Genomic DNA, 16,887 nt, shown 5'->3' on the forward strand with positions numbered 1-16,887 from the left:
CAAATTACGTAAATGTTGGATTGTTATACATTAAAAAAATACTTGAGAACCAGTTATACATGTTGTTTGCCAAAAACTCCCCTCATTTATCAGCATTATCATGTTTTGTATCACTTTACAATAAGGTTCATTAGTTCACATTAATGTATTAACTATATGACCTAACAATGAGCAATACATTTGCTACAGCATTTATTAATGTTAGTTAACAATAATACAGCTGTTCATTGTTTGTTCATGTTAGTTCACAGTAAATTAACTGTTAACAAATGAAGAGTTCAGATGCAAAAGCCTCTAAGTGCCATTTGAAATTTTCTCCTGAAAGATCATTTTTATCAAGCTTGTATATTTAAGTTCAGTAATTTCACTTAAATGACAATTTATAGGCAATCTTCATTGCAATTTAAGTGAAATTACTGAACTTAAATATACAGGCTTGATAAAAATGCTCAATCTAGGAGAAAATTTCAAATGGCACTTAGAGGCTTTTGCATCTGAACTCTTCAAATACAACCTTTGAATTGAACAACATTAGTAAATCGTAACTAGGAATTAATATTAACTAAGATTAATAAATGCTAAAGTATTTTCATTCTAAGTTCATGTTAAATAAATTTAAAAAGTGTTACCCATGTATCAAATACAAATATCAGACTCTGGTGTTAACAGACACATATACATATATATATATATATATATATATATATATATATATATATATATATATATATATATATATATATATATATATATTCTTTTTTTAAAACCACGTTATGCATTGCTAAATTAGTGAATAACTCAAAATATAATTAAAATCTCTTGCTTCATCACTGCAAACATCACCTAAACGTCACCACAGTTCAGCCAATCAGCGAGCACTTCCTATCTACGCGACACGTTCTCTCGGGAACCGTTTCCTGCTGACGTTCTGTTTACTCTATCATTTTAATGGATTTGATTTCTCAAACAGAAGTACTTAAGCAGCCTGTCTTAATTAACCGCTAATAAAATAATGGGGATATGTGCACGATGCGCTCTACTTTGGTAATACATTGTATTTGCGCACGAGCTCCGTTGCTGATAGTGAGGACGTTACAAGAAAACAGTCTCGTGCTTTCCTAACGATATCACTTCTCTTTACCACTAGAGTTGCATCAAACGGTGACAGGTGAGCCTTTCTGTTAGCAAAATAATGTTTTTACAAAGTTATCTGATTATGACATATTTGCTGTGTTAACATAAACCCATGGACACTGAAAAGTCTATAATATTGATAATATCTGCCTGACAGCTGAGTGAGTAACTTAACTTATAAATATAACATAAACAACGGTTGTTGCGAGTCATGTTACAATAGCCTTCTTATGTCTCTTTGGCAAAATTGTAGTGTATTAAATATTAAAACAGTATTTTCTTTCTTCAGGGTGGTGAAATTTCAGGTTTGAGGGTTGTTTGTTGCTTCGAGATGGCTGGGGGCATCACAGAATCAGGGGAGCCTTACTCACCATTTGTAAGTATTGCTTCTGACTGAGTTGCTATTGATTAACTTAATATTTTTGAACTACTTTACCTAATTACACTGGTCAGTCTAACTGTTCTGCACACTCAGCTGTTTGTTTCATGTCATGCATGTGATGTGATGTTTTTTTTCTGTTGCTCTGTAATGAAAGGCTAGGACCTGCATTCATGAAAAAGTTCAATATTTGATGACCTGTAATTAAAGCAATGACAGACATTGCTGAAATGTTGTTCTATGTTTTTCAGTAATGTAAGTTGTCATGAGTTTGTTATGTGTCTTTATGTCATTTGGAGTCATGTGATTTAAACCACACACTTTGTGTTACTCATTTAAAGAGGAAATGAAAGCTCAGGAACCAGGAGAAACATGCTTTAATGACTTGAATCAGCACAAAGCAGTGCATGATCCAGACTCGTGTGATTTTGGCATTTAGCCTTGAACTAATTTATGGGACAATATGGGAAAATGGCTAGACATTTGAGTAAATTAATTGTATTAAAGAAGTGAACAGCAATAAATTATTCTTGTTTCTCCCAAAATACCAAAAATGTGCTTTGGTTTTCATTTGTAAACTCTTTGAAAAGATACCCCTTGAAATAAGCCAAAAATGAATCAATATGTTTAAAGTAAGGTAACAGTTTGTCCATTACCCAGTTTGTTTTGATCATATTTGTTTATTTGAAACATTCTTTTCAGCCAATCATACTGTATGTCAAGCTCATGACAATTTTTTCAGCCAGACGTTATTGATTTATGTGATTTGTGCACTCAAGTGGGAGGAAATGCAGTGGTGCTCAAATGAGTTATCACATACATCAGATTATTAAAAATGCATGATGGTGAACAATTCCTGACATAATCTTTACAAGAAAGACAGATGATGCATAATGGGAACTTTGTGTGATAAAGCTTCAGTGCATTGTAAAACTCAAGTGCTTGTTATACATTTTAGTTTGATCTGTGATCTTTGAAAACTTTAAATCCGCTATAGACGTGTTTGTTTTGTGATTTATAGGTTGGCCTGGTGTACATGTTCAATCTAATTGTTGGCACTGGTGCCCTGACCATGCCCAAGGCTTTTGCAGCAGCTGGCTGGGTAGTCAGCGTCTCCCTCATCACATTTTTGGCTTTTATGAGGTATGCTCTCCCTCTAGTTTTTATTTTTTTTAATCCAACACAATCTCTTTCTTTCTCCCTTTTTCTCTGTTAAGGCTGCCAATACCAGCTTGGGTAGTGTCCGTGTGGTGTTTGTTTTGAGTCAGAATATAAACCATAGAAGTTTGAACCTTCATTGGTCTCACGATTCAATTCGATTTTGATTTTCACGTCAATGTTTCGTTTTTGGTATCGATATCATGATGCGTTGCATCCTCAATTTTCAATATTCCTGCACATGGGTACGATTTCATCAATGAATACAAGCTGTCAGATATATGAACTCCCTTTTTATTTTATCTGCTCCAAGAAAGTACACTTCCTAAATGTAGCAAACATGAAATAAAACTTAGAATAAGTTTTAAAATAGAACACAGCACATGACAGGAGCATTTAGAAATAATAAACACTAGTAAATACTAAAAGTGCATGAGACTGTCATGTAATGTAATCCAATTTTGACATTTTTCAGTCAAACCGTTGTTGTCTATCAGTCATACACTGGAGGCTAAGGGGGTCCACCAAAAAGCATGCACAGAGAAGTCAAAATTAAACATGATTTAATGACTCGCAAATGTAAGTACACATTGATGGCCTAAGACACGAAACGAGCGGTTTGTGTGAGAAAACGAGTATTTATATCGTTTTTACCTCTTGTATAGCCATGACAAAATGATCTGACGGCACGGGCGCTTCGGTCTGCGCATGCGCTTGAAGTGATTGCCTGCGCGCCTACGTCACTCTTTGTTTATACAGAGATTTCGGGAGTTTTACCTTTCACTAAACGCATTTAGATATACGGGAAACCACAATGGAAGACGATTTCGGTATATCTAAATATGTTTAGTAAAAGGTAAAACTTCCGAAATCTCTGTGTAAATAATGACTGACGTCACACGCAAGCGATCACTTCCGGCGTAACATTGAACTGATTTAGTTCGGTTCAGTTGGACATTGCACAACTGATTCAGATCACTTGGACGTCACTGTGATTACACAAGGTAAAAACTATATAAATACTGTTCGTTTTCTCACAAAAAACGCTCGTTTCGTGTCTTAGGCCATCAATGTGTACTTGCATGTACGAGTCATTAAATCATGTTTAATTTTGACTTCTCTGTGCATGCTCTTTGGTGGACCCCCTCAGTCTTCAGTGTATGACTGATAGACAACAGCGGTTTGACTGAAAAATGTCAAAATTTAAAATACTGTGGAAACAAAGACACCTACATCTTGGATGCCCTTGAGGTAAGATAAAACATATCAAAAATTAATTTCATAGTGAACTATCCCTTTAAATTACAATAATTCTTACACACACACACACACACACGCACTGTAAATGTTAAAATAGTAGGTGCATTTTGTTTATTAATTGTTTTTGTGTTTTGCCTTCCTTTGCCTTAAAAGGAAAAAAAAAAAATATATATATATATATATACAGTATATTTATATATAAAACAGCCTTATTTATAGGCCAAAGAAAACAAGTGGGTTTATATATTTAATCATTCATTTATCATTTAAACGATAATTTAAACTATTCCTTTAATTATAATTTCTTTGCGCTGCACAGCAGAGGTTCAAGGCCCGTTCGCACCAAGGAGGATAACTTTATAATGTTAGCTATAAATATAATATACTATAAATTGTACAAATTGTTCTAAATGTAAAAGTATAGCAGTCCAATACAAGCTTGAGCGTTTAAAGTGGCAGATTTGCAGACACAATTACAGCATGTCCTTATAATAGATAGAACCATACCTGCATTGGTATGGATGCTAATAGAGTTATTGCTGTAGTTATCTTTATAGTTATCTTGGTGGGAATGGCCTTTACTGTTCAAATTAAAACACTGAATACAAATTGTGGAATATCCTTAAAAATTTAATAAACTGAATTGTTATTACTTTGAGAAGTAATACTATTTTTTTATTTTCATATTGGTGATGGCGTTCTACTAGTTGCTGTTTTATTATTGCTTTTACGCTTGATTATTCAGGGGTATTGACATATCAGGTTTAGGAGGCTGTGTGTATTAGATTAGATCTTTTCTGGTGGTTTGCCGAATGGGGTCAGAATGGGTCTCTAATTTGTGTGTAGTTGGGGCATGAATTTGAGAAGTGTAATTCTGTCTCTACCTCCTGTTGTGTTCAATAAGGGCACAGCGTGTCTTCTTTTGGGCATCTTTGCATGCTATTTCTCTCTCTCTCACTCGCTCATCGTTCGCTGACCTCTCAACCCTGTTACTGCTGCCGCTGGTGCTGTGGCCATCAAAACACATTTATCACCCCTGCCAACCTGCCAGCTGTCTGAGCCGTTGACAGAGCCCAGGGGAGAGTTATGAGAGTTTAGATGCAACAGAATGGAGCTGTATATCAATGAAATAGCTGAGGAAAGATAGCAGACAACAGTGGTCTTTAAATACAGGTTATGAGTGGAGATGTCCGAATGAGACTGACGTTATATATATGACACAGTTTCTCATATTTTACACTAGGACTGAGTGATCTATTAAAAGGGGTCGTGACACGAGAAACTAAATTTGCCTTGATATTTTGACATATAAGAGTGTGTTCTCTGTACAGACTTCAGAAGGATCCCGGCTTCAGAACCAAGTGGATGGTTTATTTTAATGGCGTCTCAGATCACGTTGAAGGATTGTATGTTTGTTCGGAGCATTTTGTTTTGTAAATGAGGCGCAGTATAATGGAGAGTTTGCAAAGACCCTTTTGTTGAAAGATAAAGCAGCTGACTGTATTGGATCTGACAGCAGCTGCATCACAAACTGTGCATGATTTGATAATGCTTAGTCTATAAATGAGGGTTTTATATGGATAATGTTTTCTAAACACTCACGTGCAGTTAGCAAGGGGCCATTGATACCGTATCATATGCAATGGCGTTAGCCAATCATAACAGCGGTCGTTCAATGACAAGCCTTAAAGGAGCCGCTCCTTAAAAACGGATAATTTTAGACTGAGGGTCAGAATGAGGGTTGAGAGTTTTTATGCATATATTTGTTTTTCACTTTATAAGTGAACCTCAAGAACCCCTTAAAATAAAAAAATGCATGTCATGGCCCCTTTAAAAATGTATGATTTCTATATATTTTTATATAAAATAAAAAAAACTCACTCTAAATAAATAATGCCTTGTAATATATCTTTAATACATTGTATGGTCTCAGGAGTAATTGTAACCACAGTCATAAATGCATAATACACATACACAAACAACCAATTTCAGATGTAACAAGGAATCTGCAAATATTATAATGTATTTTAACTTTGGTTACAATATTTATAAAAAGATATAATGAACTATAAAGTACATTTAGCAATACATTTTATAATGCATTATACATAAAGTCTGAAAGTAAAAAAAAAAAGTCCCCACATGGGCAGTAAAACCTGAAATTTTCAACAAAATTTTGGTCTCCATGGGGAAAACGTTCATAAATCATACGTAATGTTATTTTTTTGAAAATGAATGTTTTCTATAAGACCGTGTCTACACCAGACTCGAGCAGCACGACGCAACACAACAAAAGTAAACAGAACCCATTATAATCAGAGATGCTGTCTACACTGGATTTGGCACAACACGACACGAATTCAGATCTGACCTTGATCCAACACACCCGTCTGTAATTATCAGGTGCTCCTGCAGATCTTTAGTAGCTGGTTTAGTTGTGTTTGGTTGGAGCTGAACTTTAGGGAAAGAAAACGGGACACAAACGGGAATTGGCACCCCTGGGAAAGAATGTTTGAACAGTATAAAAATAATGGAAAGTCCTCATAAAACACAAAAACCCTATGTGTGTGTGTTTCCACATTGTTTTTGACTAAATAAACACAGGGATTAATGATATTGAATCATTTTCAATTAAATGCACCAATGACAAGTCTCTGAATCAGACTTCTAAAAACAATTCTTTCTGCTTAAAGTAGGGTTTTTCTTTTTCCTTTTCTTCAGGTAATAGTATTGTTTCCACTCATGCAGCCTTATGTCAGCATAACATAAGTTATCTCAGGCGAGGAAATGTATGACATTTTAATAAAATTATTTTTTAAAAATGTCTTTAATGTAATGCGCAAAATCGTGACGGTCAATTTGTTGTTGTATGTTGTCTTTTTCATGAAATTTCTTTCTGATACCAGCTCTGTATCTAGTTTTGTCTGCATCTTGTTTTCCCTTTTTTTTAAAATATTGATTTTATTAAACTTCACTTAACCCTCTGGGCTTCTTCGGTCAAAAATGACCGAAAACTGTTACGTTTTGAAATGTTTAATTTTTTTGCTTGATCGGATCGGGCTGAAACTTGGTGACTTTTGTTGTATTACCTATATGAACACACACAAAAATCAAGGAGATGATTCTGATTTGTTAAAGGGTCGTAAAAAAAAAAGTCACACTTAGCTTCCTCCCGGTCAAAAATGACCGACATAGGAAATGAATGGGAAATACGAAAAAATAGGAAAACTCAGAGAAACTTTTGGTGGTACAAGCTACAGATCAGCAACTGTGCAGAAAAAAAAGTGTACAGCAATGAAGGGGTGACACTCTAGAACATCAAGAGTGCAAATAAGACCACCCCCCCCCCACACACACACGCATACACAGATAAACTGGCAAGACTGCACCAGCAAATTTGTAGAATATGAAAAATAAAATCAATAAATGAGAAAAAATCTTGCTCAAATGCGCACTCACACACGCACAGACATGAGAAATCATGTCTAAACCAACAAAAAGAATCAAAAAGCCTTTCTATGTATTTGAATAGGAAGCTATAGGCAGCCTACAGGCTGTACAGGACATTGCACACATGTAACTATTTTTTAAAGCCACTAGGTGGCGCTCTTCTACTTGAATTATTTTTTTTTATTAGCTGACACTCTATTTTGATGTGAAATGTTGTATTTATTGAAAAAAAAAATAAAAAACAATATAAAATAAAAATATGTATATTAATTCTAATGGAAAAAATAGCTCATAAAAATTATATAATTAATGCAAAGTATCATAAAAATTCTAAAAATTCTAAATAATAATCATAAAATATTATAGAACAAAAATATATTTGAATGGTTATCCTGGGAATAAGTAAAGTAAAATTTTAAGGCTTCGTCCGTTTTTGACCGGGAGGAAGCTGAGTGTAACCCATTTACGAAGAAGCCCAGAGGGTTAATACACATGAAATAGTACTGTTCTGTCTTCCCTCAGTTTCATGACCACCACATTTGTGATCGAAGCCATGGCTGCTGCCAATGCCCAACTACGCTGGAAGAGGAGAGAACAGGAAGAGGTTAGTGACATCACCCATTTACCCTGAACACAATGTTGTTATTCAGTATCTATTCCCTATGAAAATTACACTTATCATGGAAATGTTACACTTCCCAAGCCAGAAAGTCGATGAAACTCAAAATCATACTGACCTATCATCAGTGAATGAAACAGGGCCATTTAGGGCAGATGTACTAAAATCGCTACGAGTTGACAAACTCAGAACGAGGCTCATGGTTAGTAGACAGTTTCACCCATGCAAACAGAATACAGAAAACCTATATAACTATAAAATCAGACTGTTTATATTTTAATAGATGATCTCTTTTCTGCAACAACATATATTGTGTTTATGCTGAATAAGCATGTCAAGCAAATTTTTGACACAATGCTTCTTTGTTTTAGTCGCGTTATATTACACACACACACACACACACACACACAGCTGTACATCTGAGTAAACTGAGGAAATAATCAAATGTGTTCTTCTAGAACGCCCTCACATTCATATGTAACATTGTTTTAAAGGAACAGTTCACCAAAAAAAGATAAATGTTATAATTTACTCGCCCTCATTTTGATCCAATCCTGTATGCTATTACCTCACAAAAAGTTAGGCTGTACAAATGATCATCGTACAATGGAATTCAAAAGGGACTTTTGTACACTACCATTAAAACGTTTGGGGCTGTTTTTTAAAGAAGTCTCTTCTGCTCACCAAGGCTGCATTATTTGATCAAAAAATACTGTAAAAACAATACAAATGTGAAATATTATTACAATTTCAAAATGACCTTTTTCTATTTAAATTCATTTTTAATGTAATTTATTCATGTTTTCAGCATCATTACATGTCACATGATCCTTCAGAAATCATTCTAAGATGTTGATTCACTCATTATTATCAATGTATTGACCACAAAGTGAAGATGTTTTTTTTCTCCAGGATTCTTTGAATAGAAAAGTCAAAAGAGCAGCATTCATTTGTGATGGAAATCTTTTTTAACATTATGAATGTCTTTACTGTACCTTTTGATCAATTAATGCACCCTTGCTTTATAAAGTATTGTGTGCCACTTGCCATTACCAAGCTCACACATATGTCATTTTTTGGTTGTGAGCGTGTTTGTTCGGGGCCTATTAGTAAACAATTTTCTTGTTACAAACATTTTAAGATTAATGACAGCGACTCCAGCTCGGACTATTCAGATGATGAGGTCACTATCCGTGGACGTTCAGAACCTGTCGAGACGCGGCCCATTCTCTCTGTCCGTAAGTGCTGTTTGTATTGTACTGTCAATAATGATTTGTAATGTTACCCAAGATCAAAATCTCAAGGTCATTGTTGGTTTTGTCATCTGATGTAACAGAGCGTGCTTCGAATATAGACCACTTTGACATTGTCGAGAGGGTCGAGATGGGACAAATGGCCTCCATGTTTTTTAATAAAGGTAAGACTTCTTGCATCATAATGCACTACAATGTAATCTTCAATGGAGACGTTTAGCTTTATAAGACTATTAAAAAAGAAGGTTTCCGAAGGTCAAATTTTGCTTCAGTGTTCAGTAACATTGAACAAGGTTATTTGCTGTTAATGGGGTGCAATTAGAACTAGTTAAATTGCTTTTGGTTGTAATTACCTCACTGTTAATCTTTTATCTACTCTAATATAAGGAAACAAGAGGTTCGCTCAAAGATGGAGAACCCAGGTAATGAGAATCTTATGATGAATATGAAGACGCTGTGTTCACCTTGAACTAAAAACCGAGGTGTCATTTATACTGAGTCCTATTTTCAAAATTCTTGCCCTGCTAAGCATCATTTCACAAGCAGCGCTACACAAAGGCTGACTCAACAGTGCCCCGAGCAGCCTTGTAATATCTCAACAGCATTACTTTTGGCATCTTCTCCAACCATCAAGCAAAGGACGGACATCAGAAATGGCCTGCTGAGCTGTTTCATACAGGGTTGGAAATGAACTGGGCTTAGGGCAAAAATGCCACAGAAATGAACAAAAATACCCAATCACAATTAAACGAATTCTATTACAACGATCAGGGTTAAAGTGAAATGTGTTTATGTTCAGTGCAGACGTTTGCTGACTGAATTCTGCATAAACTTAAACATCAAAGTGCAGATACAATGTAAACAGGAGATTAATTTTGCAGTGTAGAAAATGTTATCATTTTTTCGCAGAGTTTTTGCGTGAGGGCATAACAACGTGACCTTGCACTAGGCTTGAACTTTATTTGCCCGCTTTCTGTATTTAATATATTCCCAGTTTGAAGAACCGTTTCTTTCTTTATGCTGCTAAGATAACCAATGCGATGTTTGTAATTAATAAAAAAAAGCAATAAACTATTTTTAACTTGTTTTTTGTCTGTGTTGCCTAGAAGAATATATGACGAGACGTTTCTCCACCCATAATACCTTGTGTTTTTTTCTATTAAATGACATTAGTAATCATTATTACAATGTTGATGGCAATAATCGACTAATGATTTGTCATAATTTCAGTTCTGCTCTGTAATAATTTTAGAATTGATATACTTTATGTAAGCGATTTACACTATGCAACGTTATGCAGTTGTCGCGTAAATGTACATTTAAGCATTTATTATAAATGTATTTAGAATTCAATGCCACTTTTATATTAAACTGACTATGTAAATGTCAGATGCAGCTTCTGTTCCACCTATACAGTGTAAATGTGACTTCTGTTGATGTTGAGAATTTATAAAAGTAATTTGGTTAAATATAAGTATTTGACCCGATACCTTTAATGCAGTTATCATTAAAATGGCCTTTTAGAAAAAGGAAAAAAATTAAAGGAAAAATATATACATTGCCTATTAATGGGAAGGTTAATTTCTGACCCTGGTTCCATATATCATCAGCATGTGATGGCAAGTGTTATGCACTAGGTGGCGCTCTTGTTACATCCTTAAACAAACCAGCACTGCCTGTTATGCGCAGCATGCACTCTCGTTTTTGAACACAAGCACGCACTTGTAGCTTCAGAGCTTTGTGTTTTCTCGGCACAGACGTCACACACTCGCCCTGTCGACTTTTTGTTATTCTATTAAGCGTGATGTGTTACAAAAGCTTGCTGTGCTTTGACCTTTCTCAGTGTAGAATGGAGTGAAGTGCACTTGGGAGAAACTAATGACTATCTGAGCAGACTCTGACCGTAAATGTGTTAAATGGAAGTGTGAAGGAGATTAGTTTACTTAGTATGACTTTAGTATTGACTGTAGCTTTAAAGATAATACTTGTTTGCCCTCCTGTTTTAGGACATGCTGTCTTTTTAATCCAAGTGGAATTGCTAAACGCTGCTTTTGTAATGGGGGGTGATCAATCCATGAGCTGCCATTCAGCAGAAAGGAACTGCAGGCTTTTATATCGAACTGTAGTTAAAGGCTTTAAAGTTTGTGAATGGACTTGGTGGCAGGTTGTTTTTACAGAAAATACACACAGCGATTCTTTGGGTTCAGTTGCTTTTGCAAATTAAAGCAGAATGTGAATCCGTTCTGGTCTGAAATGAACAACAGGAAGCCTGGCTTCTGTCATTTCATCATTTGGCCGGTTTCTTAATGGCCGCTGGTTTATCTGGGTTGCTCACAGTGGCTGTAACCTTCCCACTGACAGGTTGATTAGAAGACTGCTTCAAATAATGCCACAGAGGAGATAGATTAGCTCATGATTGATTTTGTTTTTAGGTGTGCCATTACTTTTGCTCAGAATGGGGATTTTTTTCTTAGTAATCCCTAACCATAACTATTAGACTTTGGTGTGTAGCTCATCTTGAACTGTTGCCTGCATGCATGTTTTTGCTCTGAGGAGAGCCTTGCTATTAATGTAGAAAGATTTAGGCCTGGTTTCACAGACAGGGTTTAAATTAAGTCAGGATTAGACTTTCGTTTAATTAGGACATTTAAGTAGCTTATATAAACTTGCCTTAGTTTAAAAAAAAAAGACAAAACTATGCCACTGATATATTTTAAGAAATAAGTTGCTTTCAGTTAAAACAGCTCAAATATGCATTTTAGTCTGGACTAGACTTAAGCCTTGACTGTGAAACCGGGGTAATGGATGATAAAACTGTATCAAAATCCCATATAATTGAGTTGAAGGAAGAAGCTGAGCCATTGTTATCATATTTGTGGATGCTTATTTCCTCTTAGATGCCTCACTCAAAGTTGTTCACTTTGAGCATTTAAAACAATTGTGTTTTAGTGTTAGATTGTTTTATTTTATTTTTTTAGACAAAACAGTCTAGAAATCAGCAACTGATTTTACATTCATAATTTCCCATGTTTTCATCACTCATCTTCATAAACTGGAATTGAAAGCAAAATTTGCTGGGTTTTTTTTTTTTATGTGGAGGGAAAGATAGCTCAATTAAGCTCATAAAAATGTTCAATCTAGTTTAAATAGTCTGTTAGCACTAGTCGACTTTCAGGGTAATTAATGAGCTGATTGGTTGGCTGGACCGTTTGAGATCCTCATAGGAGCTTCTGTGAATGATGAATGTGTGTTGTGGTGAAGCCGGTCTGTGTTTCCTCCTGAATGCTCTCCATCTCATCTCCAACAGGCAGGGGCTGAGTGATGGATGGATGGAAGAACAGGTGAAGAGGAGTGTGGGGTTAATGAAGAGAAGAGCATTGGGATTTCATAATGAAGTGCTTGCTTCTTTAATTAGGATGATTTATACAGCTCTATGCGTACAGTGGCTATAGCGTTTGTGGAGGAACATCAGAGGAATCGTCTAGGGAATGATGCTGCCCATCTTCTTGTTCTGTGAACCTCGCCACATGTTTGTATTTGATGTGATGTTTTATGTAAAGCCATGAATCTCTAGAATGTGATTGTTTCTCTCTGCAGTTGGCGTCAACATGTTCTACATCTGCCTAATCGTGTACCTGTACGGAGACCTGGCCATTTATGCTGCTGCTGTACCTGTGTCACTGATGGAGGTCGCTTGGTGAGTTTGAAATCTCTCATCTTGCTCTTCTTCTATACATTAATTAACGAAACATCAGCTTTACGTTTTGAATGAGAACATTTGTTCCAACATTAAAACTAGATTTATTTCATATTGGTTGCAGATCAATAAGAAAATTGCCCAGTCATAAAAACACAACTAATTTCTTATGGTAGACTTTTTCAGAAGAAAATGTTTAAAACCAATAAGAAATGAATGTGAAAATTGGTCCACACCAAACAAGCCTCCGGTGTCATATTTGATATAATGTACATGTATCACAATATATCGCTATACAAAAATGCAACAATATGTATCATGGATAGTGATTATATGTATTTTGTATTGTTCACCCAAAATAAAAATGACTGTGAGGGAAAAATATGAAGTTTACAGAGTATATATATATATATATATATGAAGAGTTCAGATGCAAAAGCCTCTAAGTGCCATTTGAAATTTATTTAAGCTCAGTAATTTCACTTAAATTACAATTAATAAGTAATCTTCATTGCAATTTAAGTGAAATTACTGAGCTTAAATATACAAGCTTGATAAAAATTATCATTCTAGAAGAAAATTTCAAATGGCACTTAAAGGCTTTTGCATCTGAACTCTTCATATAATGTTGAATATAATGTATAATAATACAATGGGGGAATATTTGTGTGTCCTGATAATGCCAAATGTCTACCAGTAAAAAGTGGCCTACATTATTTTAAATGTATCTAACCAGTGACGGAGTGAAAGCATATTCATCTACAATAATTCTGTATTTTCAGAATCATGAATATTTTTCTTCTGGTGTCACCATTGTCCTGTGCTTTGCAAGTCCAAGCCTATTCATTTTCACCCCCAATGTAATACCAAATTTAGCATTTAAATCAACAGTTAATTTTTTTGTTACCTTTCACCATATGTCTTGGAGTTTTACAATAATATCGTATCGTGATATGTATCGATTCGTTACATGAGGGTATCGTTACACCTCTAATGCATATGCATATCTACTACATGCCTTCTGTCGTCTTTTTTAGCAGGTAAAAGGCCTTTTAAAATAATTCTCAAAACATCCCCATTTAGGTTGTGGTACACGTCTCTTTTTGCTGTGAAATCTTTACTGAATGCATTTTTATATTGTTAATAATATTTCTAGATGAGCACTGGACTAAAGCAACTTAGGTTTACTTGATAATCACATTTTAACATGATTTTTCTAGAAAATAATGAATTGTTATGGTAATCAAATATGATGCATCAGGTTTTGAGCAACTTTTTTTGGTACATTTCTCAATCATCATTGTATTGCATTATATATTTTCCACAATAAGACCTTTCATCATAAAACAAAGCATTTCAATATTGACATTTTTGGGAGAAATAGTGACAACTGATATTTATATGCACTTTATGTAAGTAGTCTGCTATACTGTTATAAAGATCTCACTGTTTATCTTTCTTTTTGGCCATATAAATGTCAGCAACTGTATATTTTTGCTTAGTTTATAATAAATACAATTGAGGTGTTTTTTTCCCCTCAAGTTTGAGTTTTCTTGATGCAACTCCTGAAATCGATTCACAGATGTCAGAAGTGTAATTGTTTGCCTTCTCGCAGTGGGAATCACTCGTGCAGTGCTGGGAGTGTGAAATACAACGATACCGAGTCATGCTGGGGCCCCGTAAGACGCAAAGACGCCTACAGAGTGTTTCTGGTGAGTGCAGCAACACCCGTTACATGGTCAAACATACGCTCTACGTTGGCAGCACTTATGTCTCGGCAGAGTGCAGGCCTCACACTGGCTGAAGGTAAGAAAGACAAACGAGACACTTAATACTTCTGCGTAATCTCTGTGGACTCCTCACCCCACCCGTGTATCAGGAGGCTCTTGCGTGCCCTTGAAATTCACATAGAGCTAGAGCACAAGACGCCGGTGTGATTTCCTCCTCGGCTTTAGCTTCGCTGCAGTGATTGATGTGCTTATACATTTCGCTCTGCTCCACCAGTGGCTATCCCAACTGCCAATAAAAAATATTGTTTGAGCTTTTTTTAAATTCTCACTTGGATAAGCCTCTTATTGCATGTTAACCACAGGAAATAATGCTGATTTTTTAGAATATATGCAAATATTTGCTTGCATTGAGCCTTATTTGGACGGGATTAGTTTACCATGGAGAGGTGGGGGAAAGTAATTATCACCAGAACTTCTCAGTGGTTTTTGTCCCGTCCAAATGTGCCATCTCAGTAATCATTACGGACAGTGGGTCTCATTCATGAAACATTCGTAAATATACGAGTAAATACAAATACTTCGTAAACGTCAGATGTGATAGTGAAATGTGTGTGTGTGTTAATGAATTCCAACCAGCAGTAAATGGGATGCGCGTGCACGTTCATTCTCAATTATGCCATAAATCCCGCCCATTATATCCGACTGACATCTATATGCATATAATAACATGAATGAGAATGAAAAAGAAAGATTTCTCGGAAAATTTTATTATCGGTTCATTCAAAACGCCACATTTTATTTTCAAGCGTACATAGTGGCGTATCAGGTCCTAAAAAAGCTTGGCAGCATATTACAGATGCAGTTAATGGAGTTTCATCTGTTAATCGAACAGTCCCAGAAGTGAGAAGAAAATAAGCCTGACAGCAAAAAAACGAATTAGTTCACTTCGTATTCAAAAAATCGTATTCAAACTGGAGAAGGACCGCCATCGATCACCAGATCTGCTATACTGGCTCTCATTATAAAAGTAAAAAGAAAAACCGTATGTAATTTCTATATAAAATATTTTTTCGAAATGCTGTTTAAATATGTACCCATTGGTGAATTAAAATGCAGTCTTATTAATGAGCAAAACGTTCGGATGTTAAGCGCACCATTTACTCGTGGCTGGGAGCAAGTGTAGATTTCTTGCGTACCAACTAACATTTGGAAAATACGAACATTTTAATGAATCCAAAAATTCACGCCAGAACCACTTTACACACGATTTACACACAAATTCGTTCTGCTCGTGTTTCATGAATCGGACCCAGTGTCAGTAATTATTACGGTGACTTTCACCTTCTGTAAAAGGGTCCAGAAAAATTACCTCAGGTAATACTTATCCCGTGCGAATAGACCTGTTGTAAATATTCCATATGTAAATATGTCCTGTTTAAAAGTAGTTTTTCCAAGTATGGAGGTGCTTGAAAAAGCATTCAGACGCTGAGACAAATCTGTAGCAAAACTCAAGTGTTTTCTGCATACCATTCAGATCAAAAAGAAGGTCGAAAGGTTAGAAGCACAAAACTTCTTTTAGTGTTTGGTAAGTGCCTATTACCAACATAAGCCAATCTGAATTTTATTAAAACATAATTCAACCGGACTTAACTGTTTTATCAGGAAGCAATGTAATACGCACGTTGAGTCACAATGAGTTCACGTTGTGTCTTTATGTATGTTGTGTGTCAGCTGTAATTCAGTTTAGTTTAATAGATCTTTTAGGAAGCTAGAAGAAACAACCTACATCTTCCATCCCCAAACTCTGAATCTTTCGACTAGAAGGTCATCATTAGTTTTTCTTCTGGATATGCCCTTAAATAAATGATCTTTTTTTATAAATGAAAGATTAATCCAACCGGCTTATGAACCTAGTGTCACTGGGGCTGTTCTCTTCCTCTCACCTTTACCTCCAACTGTCTCTATTGTTGTGAGGAAGGAAAATTGCCCAATTTTGAGTCTAAGGAATGTCCAAAGGGGCAGACTGTCAAAGTCACCAACTTTATGAGCTTTATCAGACCAGGTGAATCTGCGCCACAGGATGTTGTCTTCCTCGGCCACTCATGGACTGTAATAAAATAAGGTTTCATTAGTTAACATTAAAAATAATAATAATTAAATGCGCATTGGTACTTCGGTGTTTTAACATGATCACAAAAATGTCAGGT

General features: G+C 35.4%; 1 protein-coding gene across 1 annotated transcript in view; it reads left to right on the forward strand.

Annotated features, from left to right (window-relative positions):
• Positions 1–958: 958 nt before the first annotated feature.
• Positions 959–16,887, forward strand: part of slc38a12 (solute carrier family 38 member 12) — a 39,511-nt gene continuing 23,582 nt past the window's right edge. The window contains exons 1-8 of the mRNA XM_039687451.2: positions 959–1,168; positions 1,424–1,510; positions 2,535–2,656; positions 7,904–7,985; positions 9,142–9,238; positions 9,337–9,417; positions 12,851–12,950; positions 14,566–14,662. Of these exons, the coding sequence (XP_039543385.2) occupies positions 1,466–1,510; positions 2,535–2,656; positions 7,904–7,985; positions 9,142–9,238; positions 9,337–9,417; positions 12,851–12,950; positions 14,566–14,662 (624 nt within the window). The 5' untranslated portion in view covers positions 959–1,168; positions 1,424–1,465. The remainder of the gene's footprint in view (positions 1,169–1,423; positions 1,511–2,534; positions 2,657–7,903; positions 7,986–9,141; positions 9,239–9,336; positions 9,418–12,850; positions 12,951–14,565; positions 14,663–16,887) is intronic.

Source organism: Pimephales promelas, chromosome 3 (assembly GCF_988280905.1).
Source record: "Pimephales promelas chromosome 3, fPimPro1.hap1.1, whole genome shotgun sequence".
Classification (NCBI taxonomy): Eukaryota; Metazoa; Chordata; class Actinopteri; order Cypriniformes; family Leuciscidae; genus Pimephales; species Pimephales promelas.